This window comes from Telopea speciosissima, chromosome 7, assembly GCF_018873765.1.
Source record: "Telopea speciosissima isolate NSW1024214 ecotype Mountain lineage chromosome 7, Tspe_v1, whole genome shotgun sequence".
NCBI classification, from domain to species: domain Eukaryota; kingdom Viridiplantae; phylum Streptophyta; class Magnoliopsida; order Proteales; family Proteaceae; genus Telopea; species Telopea speciosissima.
The window spans coordinates 9,589,491-9,599,979 of record NC_057922.1 but is presented as its reverse complement, the minus strand read 5'-3'; the positions used below and the strand labels follow the sequence as shown (position 1 = coordinate 9,599,979).

At 35.7% G+C, this 10,489-nt stretch overlaps 1 protein-coding gene across 1 annotated transcript; it reads right to left on the bottom strand.

Moving 5' to 3' along the window:
* Positions 1 to 2,488: 2,488 nt before the first annotated feature.
* Positions 2,489 to 8,561, bottom strand: LOC122667516 (la-related protein 1C-like). The gene is made up of 6 exons (XM_043863797.1): positions 8,160 to 8,561; positions 7,377 to 8,028; positions 7,128 to 7,305; positions 6,950 to 7,040; positions 2,779 to 2,850; positions 2,489 to 2,708 (listed from the first exon to the last, which is right to left on the bottom strand). The coding sequence occupies exons 1-6, from the start codon at positions 8,364 to 8,366 to the stop codon at positions 2,559 to 2,561; spliced, it is 1,350 nt and encodes a 449-aa protein (XP_043719732.1). The 5' UTR covers positions 8,367 to 8,561; the 3' UTR covers positions 2,489 to 2,558.
* Positions 8,562 to 10,489: the final 1,928 nt, after the last annotated feature.

Below are 10,489 nucleotides of genomic sequence, written 5' to 3'. Positions count from 1 at the left end.
TTAATATTTCTCTTTTTTAAAAAATTAAATAGAAATGAAACCCCTACATGTCCTTCCCCCCCCCCTCCCCACCCCCCACCCCCCACCCCCCTCTCCAATCTTTGTTTATCTTTATTTGACTATATTTTTAGAATTCATGATAGAAAAAGGATATCCTTGCATGCCCATTTTCATTCATTGTCCCTCCTATCTTTCCTCTCCTATCCCACTTTCCTTGGACTCTTTCTTCACCAACTCTCTCTTTCTCAAAGTCCAATCTCTAAGAAAAAGACTACCTTTTGGATTGAAATTTATATAGTCAAAGAACTTAAGTAATGTATAAAATGATATAATTAAAGAATATAATAAGGTATAAACTATAAACTGCTATGATAAAAGAATAATACCTTTTGAAATTATTTTTTTGGGTAAACTAATACCTTCTGATTTCATGAGCGCAAAATGTATCTCCGCGGATTATAGTATTTGTATTTACCACTGCCCCATATTTAAATAATCTATACCACTAATTTTCAACAGTTTAAAGATATCGTAATTTGTGTTTGCTAATTTAAGGGAGTGATTTGATCATTTTCATGGAAACAGCGTTTTCGTGAAACAGGGGATAAGACTATGTATATTTGCCCCTCCCAGACACTGGGGTAGTGAGAGCCTTGTGCACTGAAACACTCTTTTGATCATTTTCACTATTGGAGGTTAGCTTAAAGGTTGAACATGTCCAATTTAATGGTCCCTCTGAATCAAATGAGGTAAAGTACTGGTGACAGGATCAAAATCTAAAATTGATTGGGTACCCATGCACAGATGCACTTGCCATTTGAAGGCAAATCCTTTATAAAATGGAAAACACTAGAGACCTGCCTATACTATTCTTTTTTGAATTTGGGTGAACCCTGGCCTGTTTCCTGGGTTGAAAGATTGAATTGATGAGGGTCAAACCAGACTGGAAGGCCTCAGGCTATCTTCCATTTTGACTCAGCTGATGGATTACAATACATGTATATAATCTGATTATGCTGGTGAACCATGTCAATGGTTCCATTAAAAATAATTACATGAAAGTAAGGACGAATTTTCAACTCGGGGACAATTATAAATATGGTCCATGCTCTACATGGTTCAAAGAATCAGCCTAGAATCAGCCAACCGCGATTCCAATTATATCCACCAATTTCTAAATTGAATCAGTCTTGAATACAATTAGATTTTCATTTTTTGTTATTTTTTCCCTTCTTTTAATCAGCAAAATAGCTAAAACCAATAACACTTACCTCTTATGGAAAAATCTTTAAAGTTTTTTGAATAAAAGAACTCCATTATGGTTATCTTGATTTGATAATGAATAATGAAAGAAAGAAGATGCTGATATTAAATTTGAGGATAGGCAATGGCAGAGAGAAGCTACTATGGTCTTGTTTGATCAATGCAGTGGCACCAACAATACAGTATAGAGCTAAAATCTAGATAGATAGAATTAACCTATAAATAAGAAACTTTAAGATAAAGCTGTCACGAACTTAAGATGGATGACTGGCAAGAATGGTGCTATAATCTAGTGACAACAACCATGACTATAACTTTAATGGGATTGAATGGCAAAACAGGATTTAAATTACTTACTCCAATTGCAGGGCATGCATATTTAGAGTATCCATCTGCATTGTGATAGCTATAAGACAGCTGAAGAACCCAAGGAACAAGGCAAATCGAGCATATGTAAGATTACATATGAATTCCTAGAAACTATTGTGAATTCCATAGATTGTCAATCTCAAACTGTATCATAGAAAAGCAAGCAGAAATATAAACAGACCCAAATTCAAATTATCCATAATTATGCTCATTACAAAAGAAAGCATTTAATTAGGGGAAAAAAAAGTGAGGCCATTAGTAGAAACAAAAGAGTCAGGACTTTACATGGAATGATTCTGAAAAAAAAACTACGTTAATGGTGTCTGCACATTCTTGACCATACTAATAAAAGAATCCCTGATTATACTTCCTCTTCATACAGCCAGAAGGATAAAATCAAAATTGGCTCCTACGTCTGCAAATTATGACAGGCCCAAAACCAGGCTAGCCAATGAAGAGTAATAAATGAAGGGTCATTGAACACAAACTTCTGTACAGCGATATGGACATCAACAAGAACTGTCTTATCTGCAAGTTAAATAGTGCGATATTTTTACTTGGAACCTCTACCATCCATAAGTACCCTCTACGCAGACACAGAAAGAAATATTTCACTACTAGGGTGAACATGACAAAGTGCTTCGAACAACTAAATCACAACGATTTCATTAGTCAGTCTGTTTTCTTTCCTTTTTCCTTTTTCCCCATTCTAAACTCGTTCTCTTATTCAAATTTTCCCCGTTTCTCTTTTTCTTTTCTTTTCTTTTCTTTTTTTTCGTTTTTTGCTTTTTTTGTTTTTTTTGTTTTTGTTTTTGTTTTTGTTTCTTGTTTTTTGTTTTTTGTTTTTTGTTTTTTGTTTTTAAATTGAGCCCCTTAGTTGTATCTTGCATCAGATCCCTTCATGTGTATGTAGACAGTTCGAATCATCACCCTACGAGTGCATCAGTTCCAGCACTCTCACCCAGCTGAATGTTTTGAAAGCTGGTTGAAATGTCTGTGACAGAGCTTATTTGAGCAGCCGGGGAATAATGCTGTACCCAGTTCATCCAGTCTCCACGTTTACGCACCCTGTTTCCCTGTACCAACAGTCATTATAAGTCAACCTATTCATTTCAAAACACACGTGTACAAAAGGTAAAGACTCACTTGTACTTCTACAACAGCGGAAGGTTGCAATGCTCTCACTATCAGTGTCGAATCACTTGTAATGGCTTTAACCTATGGGAGAAAGACAGAAAGGAAAAGCAGTATTAATAAATAATGTGTGAAAAAGAATAAGACATAAAAAGATATAAATTGAGGGGACTGGATTAAAAAAAAATGATTGAAATGTGGTTCAATGATTCATGGTTTTCTCGCAGGCTTGTATTTGATAAATATGGAACAAAAAGAAATTATTAATGATGATATAAACAATTTAAAAGGAAAAAGTAAAAATGCGAAAAGGACCAGCAAGTACTGAAGGGGGGGATTATAGTTTTGCTTCATCAATTTTTTTTTCTTTCTTCGCTCTCTTTTCTAATGCAATAGCCCAGACTTAAATGGTAATGACTACAAGGTTCATTTGGTGTTGTTATCCTTGTACAAGTAACGGAGATCTAAAAGGAAATTCAATCTCCACTTGCTGATAACTCCATTGTCTTTTGGAAGGAAAATAGAATAAATAGGGGAGGAGGGATAGCTTAAAAGATCCTGTAACAATGAAGACTTAGTGATAGAAGGCAGCATAACATCAAGAGAGACAAAATCTTGTTTGCTTCCTCCCCAAATCTAAGAAATGGAAGTGCAACAACAGTCCACATGTTGGGAAGTAGGATGAATTGTATCCAAATATATATTTCCAGATGATATTGAAACACACAACAACCATCAAGCTAACTAAATTTAAAGTCAGCTCCTAGGAGAACACACCACCCTAAATACACTAGCCTAGGTAAAGAAACCATCCTTAGATTGAAATATAATTTAGTACATAAGAACCACCTAGAAAATTTGCAGTGAAGTTTGAGCTCACTGAGCAACCGATTCTGGTTATATCACATTTGTTTTCATGAAAATAAGAATTGCAAGAATAGGCATCAAGTACTTTACCATATGGATGCATATGTGCAGCAAAATTACAAGAAAAAACACATTAACAAATCAATAGCAAGCTTCAACAAGAAATGTAGTTAGAAATATAGAGATATCCAGACACAATTCTACTTTAGACCTATAGAAACATGTCTAGATGTATATGCCCAAGCATTGAACCTTGGCAGAAGTCAACATATTAAGCCATACATATGAATGTGTCAGAAATTATATAAGACATTATGTAAGTTAATATTTATGAAACTTAAAAGGAGAGATGGATTAAAGACATCAAAAGAATTAATTGTCACATTGACTTAATTGATCCCATTAAATTTAAATATTTTAATTTAAACTGACATAGGTTAATTTGTGAATTTCATTGCTTGTTCGGCTGTTCATGAACATTCTTGCATTGAAATCAAAGACAATGAATAAGAACATGTGAGATATGACTGTTATTTGTTTTAACACAAGGACATGTTTAGGGGTCCTGAATAATCTCAGGGTTAAAAAAACAAACAAAGAAAGAAAGGCTGTGCAAGAAAACCCCAAAAAACTTTTTGGTGGAAAATGTAGCAGAAAAGTTACAGTATGAACAGAAAATGTTCAGACCACAACAAATAAGAAATAGGCTCCTGTGGCTAGCATAAGAACCCAGACTATGTTAATTAGGACTATGTGATTCCTGTCTCTAACAAGTTGGTTCAACCCATTGGGCAAAAACATGGCCTTGATGTAGGACAAAACATGATTACCAAAAAAAAAAAATGTAGGACAAAACATGAAGAAGAAGAGGGCAAAACACTGTTCACGTGAACAGTGTCACAGCATATATTTTCCTTGTGTGGGGATATTTTTTAGAAGATTTTGTGGGCCCATCAAGTGGAGAAAGATTCTATCCTAATGCTAGCATAGTTTCGTTTCTATTTTCAGTTTTAGAAAGTATATTAGGTAGTTTCTAATTTCAGTTTGTTACTATTTTTGTTTTGTTCTCTGAAATAGGAGTTATTTTGAAACAAAGCAGCTAGATGTTTTAGGAAGTTTCTATTTTAGTTGTAAGCTACTTGGTAGCAAGTTACTTTCTATTTACTTGAGGGGCAAGGTATTGCTGCCTATATATGTAATGGCTCTTAGTAGCCTCCAGACAACTAATGAAGTTGATTTGATTGCTTTGTGCAAAGTTTATCACCCTATTGTGAGGATTAAGGGTGAGAGGGCCTGGCTGAGAGAACAGAAACCTTAGAGCTGATGAGAGCCAAATCTCCTTATCCCCCTCTCTCTTCTTCTCCCCATCTTCTTTTCATTGTCTTCTCACCTCAATCGAGCTATACCCCAGCTGTTACTTTGAGACATCAACTGTTTGCTGCTGCTTCAACTGAGAAGATCAGAAATCAATCCAAACAGGTACTGGAGTTGCTGCAGCTGAACAGGGATCAGAAATCCCATCTCCACACCTGCCGGCTGCAACCCTTTCAAGTTCTCTGCTGCTGCCATCGAAGGACCTAAACCCTGCAGCATCGATCCCAGTCTTGGGCTCTGTTGTTGGCTGGATTGTCCTGCATCTCTACACTTTCTATTTTTCGAGTTGCATTCTAATTCCAACTCCAGTTTAGATCCCTACTTCGGGACATTGGAATTGACTGAAATTTGGGGCAGATATTCTCTTCACCATTATCTCCACTCAATCTAAATTTGGTGACATTATGTCGGCTGGTTTAGTTCTTATCCACTAAGTTACTAATTTTGATTTTGTTTCTAATTTGATGTTCTGCTGCAACCTATTATCGATCCTACTGTAGAATGGTTATTAGTTGAACCCCTTCTACATTAGGACTTCCTATAGTAAGTATTAGGGGTAATCACATATTCAAACACCTCATATTTCGATGTCTATGCAACCATATAAAAAAATTTGACAAATACATATAATCATTAGGATGCATCTAGACATCTTTCATTTTAAGGATAATGCATAAAAAGTTCAACATTATCCATACTTATTTGGAATATCTATTCCACAATTGAAACAGAAACAACATGTGCTTGAGGTATACATCTTAGAAGGCACATGCAGGGGATGAGAATGCTGGAAAAACGATTTGATTCAGGAAAACGCAAGCCTGGGAAATATAGAGGGAGCAGAAAATTGGAAAAAGAAAAACCATGGAGGAGATATATGAAGATTCTTGCTATCAGCTGTTGTTGCTCAAGGAAATGCTTTCCTTTTTTCCTGTATTAGTGAGACCAAATCCTCTCAAACTCTAGCCCTCATACTCCATTCATATATTTTTAATTGGCATAAGTGCAGTAGTTAGTTATTTGCCATGTTAGAAAAAGAATAATATCTACTTCTTTAAATCAGAGAGAATAAAACTGTAGAAACAGGCGCCCCTCCAAATCAAATGAAAGAAGTAGGACGCCATCCAAACCAAAACCCAGAATAATTTAATCCATTGGTATGAACATCCTACAGAATAACATAGGCAAGTAAACACCATCCTTAGCTGGAACATCAACTACATCACTTCTCAAACCTTAGGTCCAAGGGAATGAAATGTTCAATAGGAAAGCCAAAGCCCAAAACTCTACGAGATAAAGATCTTCCATCTCCTAGGGAGTTTAGCTCATAAATTGATTAATGTGTGTAGTAGTTAAACTCAATACATGAAAATACTAAATTTTCTTCTGAAAAAAGGGGTTGTATCATCTTTCCTTCTATAGAGAGGGGGGCTGAAGAGACCTCCCAAAACATTGTCTAATGGACTAATGGAAACAAAAACAAATTGTCTTTATTTTTGTACAACCATATTGGATGCACAAAACATACAGTTGCCTCCTTACAATTATGTGCTTAAACAATATCCTCAAACCAGTTCTACTTCCACAAGAGATATAACCTGATAACCTAAAGAAGAAAAATCAAATAACTGATCGAAACTACAGCCAACTTAATTGTTGCATTGCCATTCTTCTTATTATTATTCTTTTTCAGCCAAAACATTCAGTGTCTCTTGAATTGACACATACAACATATAATGATCTTCTTCAATAGATTGTTTTATAATGATTTTCCAAGAGATACATGATCTACAACCCAAATTAATTAAACTAATACCACGAGATATATTAAGAGCAACTGGATTTTCAAAACATCAGAAAATAAAAGCTTAAAATTCATACTGAAGTCCACACCAACTATATTATAGCATAAGAAAAATATATGTTAGAGTAGAGCAATCACCCTTCTAAACCCTGCAATAACATGAACAGGAACCCAGCCTTCATTATCCATTAAACTCTTCAAGTAAGCATCCTTAACCAAGTTCTCCTTACTGCATAGTACAACCATAAAAGTTAAATTCTAGGAACACAGTAATAAATATGAAACAACAAATAGATTCTGGTAATTTCTGAAGTACCTGAAGTAATACTCAATTTGATGGAGTATTGTATTGCACAGTCCAACTTCTGGGTTGGGCAAAATAGGCTGATTGTTAGTTGGTGTCCTTGCGTCCATATAAGATGGTGGAGGTGGTGGTGGAGGCGATGGCAGAGGTGCCGAAGGCACTGGAGGATAATACAACGGATTCGGAGCATCTGTCAAGGACAGAGTTAGAGTTACCAAACGAAGATATCACCGTTAAAAGATTAGAGAAGAAGAAAATCACCTGAAAAGTATGGATTACCGTAATATCCAAATGGAAGTATATAGCCAGGACCAGGAGCTGGAACTGGTGGATGGTTTACATTGACATTGACGTATGTAGGGTTAACCATTGGGGTCGAATGAGGGAAAGTGTGTGGTAGCGGCGGTGGTGGCCCAAGAAACCCCGATGGACCATTACCAAATCCATGGTGGTTGTTCTGTTGTGAATTCACCAATCTAGTATGGCCACCACGATTGTGACTCCAATTGTTGAATCCACGTTGGTGACGCCTAGAAAAATTCTGATTTGAAAATCCATCTCCTCCTCTGTTTCCTGCCTTGCCATTGAAACCATTCCCTCTCTGATTTGAACCTCGGCCAGAAGAATAATGCTGATGATTTTGGTTATGGCCATAGCCATATTGTCTTGAAGACTGATTCTGAACGGGCCTAGAATGAGCCCCTCTTGATGATGGAGTAGATTGGGTAGACGGTGAAGACAATGAAATCAATTTATCCTGCTCCGACCCAGGAGCGAAGCGATCAATAGATACAGAGACGGAAACAGAAACTGAAACCATCGAATCAACAGTTGCAGAAGATTCATTAGCATTGTCGTTGCCGGCAGCGATTTCTATGGCTGCCGAGAGAGACGACGATTCAGGTATTACCACCTGTACCCAGAAAAAAAAAATCCCCAAATCATTAAGGAACAAAAAAAAATCTACCAAAAACCCTAAAAGGAGAACTATAATTTCGCAATAGAAAGAGATTAATAGAGAATAAAGAGTCGAAAACTAGAGACCTCAGGAGATGGAATTCTCTTAGAAGAGAGCGCGGGCCAGGACGAAGCATCTATGACAGAATCCATCGGAAGTAGAATGTTCTGAGTTTCAGATAGTTTCTTCCAAGGGCTGCCAGGTGTGGTAGCGGTGGTGGCGATAATTGAAGAAGAATCGCTGGAATCGTTGTTGTTGTTGTTCTTATTGTTGCAGGGCTGGTTAGCCATCATGGTAAGAGTTTCTAGCCTTCTGGGTATTCAAAAGAGATCTCTGTGGGGACCAAAACGAGACTTAATCAAAGACCACTAAAGCTTGTATACACTGTTCATGTCGTTTTCTAATAGGATTCGATGTTAAGAGAAAGTAAAATGGTTCTAGGTCGATCATAGGATCGGCTTTGCTTCTCCCACCTCACACCGACCAATGACTCAAAAATGGGTTTGTGTTGCAGGCATTCCTATCGCATCCCAACATCGTCTTTCCCTGCATGTCCTCTTGAGGCCACTGGCTCTGTGATCGGTGTTCCTGAGCAGCAACATAGCCAAGAAAACGATTAGGGATTGAAAAAAATTGTGACAATTCGAAGGAGAGCAAAATAAAGATTCGCTTCTAACATGGTTCGATGAATCGAATCGAATTGAACCGAGTCGAATCGGATCGGAACGAAACGGCCAATTCTATCCTGATTCAACTCGCTTTACTGGATTGGCCTATCCGATCCAACACAGCTTATTTTTCTCGATTCGAATTGCACTTAAAACGACTAAAATTTTTAGGAAACTATTTTATTATTATTTTTTTATGAAAATAAAAAACTTACATTACTAAGATAAAAGATTTACAGAGTTCTGGACAAGCCATTGATCTATATAATTACAGAATTTGACGACTATACTAGTGAAATTGAGGAACCCTATTATTGCTTTTAAGAGAACGAACACATATTCTAGAAATTTATCACCTCAATTTGCTTGCCCGTCAAATTCTTCAACTCCCTCTAATAGAGGGAGGTGGACCCCACCCGGGCAGTGTAGGGTGGTCATTTCCACCTCCTATTAGATGGAATTGAGGAAATTGAGGGACAGGTAAATTGAGGAGATAAAGATCCTATTTATGATGGGTCATTCGTACATTGGGCTAGCCCCTAGTGTAGGTATATATAATGTAATGTTAATGTCTAGACTTCTAGAGCTTGCACATGTGCGTTGACCTATGAGAATGCACGCATAAGCATCTACTTAGGTGGGATTTCTATCTTTCCATGGGAAAGGGCGGTACTTTGTTTAGATGTAGAAGCTACGTTGGCCACGCTATCAAGTAACATTCTTTTTTCCATTACATAATATAACTATAGTATCTATAAATATTTTCTATTCATATGGTATTTTATGTATGAAATTTGCTTTAAATTAAAATTAATTTTATAATTGATCTAATTTATTAATCTGCCTCTAATGGTGATGTGCAAATCTCAAAACAAGAGTATGCCTCTTAAGGCCACCTAATAATGTGGGTAACATTGAATATTTTTTGTTTTGTATTAAAATGTAATTTTTTTTTTTTTTTTTTTTTGGGTAGAACATTAAAGTGTAATGTGATAGTGACATAAATTTGAACTTTTGCTACATTAAGTGTACTATTTTTTTTTTGGGAGGGATGGAATTATGATATACATTGTAAGGTTATTTTGGTGATTGCATACAAATTTTTTTTACTATGTTTTAGAATTTATAATTATTTAATGTGTTTAGTCAATGTAATTAACTTTAGAGTGGCACATTTTTGTAAGTTTTTAATGTATGATGGGTGTAATATCTCTTGCCAATTAATAAATTTAAAACCACGCACATACTTTGTATCTTTTTTTCACATTTAGATTTTTTTTTTTTTGGTTTCAATTCTTATTGGTATTTTATATTTTCTGATTTGTTTTAATTATTGATTTTTTATTATTTTCCAACCAAATCCTAAGCCAATCCAATGAAGTGGATCAGTTTGGAAAAATTTTCCAATTCCTTGTCGATCCAACCAATTTAGATCATAATCGATATAGGCTAATCTAGCCATGCCACTATAATTTTGCTTTATTGTTAATAAAAACTTGTTTCGATAGTTGGATAGACACTGAACAATCTAGATAAATCACTTGTCAAAATTCATATTCAAATTTAAAACATATACTCCTTTAGTTAGATTTTCAAAACTTTATTTTGACATATGAAAAAACTCCATTTATATTGGAACTTGATATGTAATTAAGGGACATAAGGGTTTACCTATCTACAAAATTTTAGTCTCATTTGACATGTCACTTGGCAATTTTGGGTCCAAACAGATAAGCATATCTAGTCGA

Bases quoted from the DNA above. Each gene is read 5' to 3' on its own strand.
- LOC122667516 (XM_043863797.1), bottom strand. From the start codon at position 8,366: ATGATGGCTAACCAGCCCTGCAACAATAAGAACAACAACAACAACGAT. The intron at 7,041-7,127 runs GTACTTCAGAAA...TGTACTATGCAG, and splicing joins CAAATTGAGTATTACTTCAG to TAAGGAGAACTTGGTTAAGG. The intron at 2,851-6,949 runs GTGATTGCTCTA...TTTCTCCCATAG, and splicing joins TTATTGCAGGGTTTAGAAGG to GTTAAAGCCATTACAAGTGA.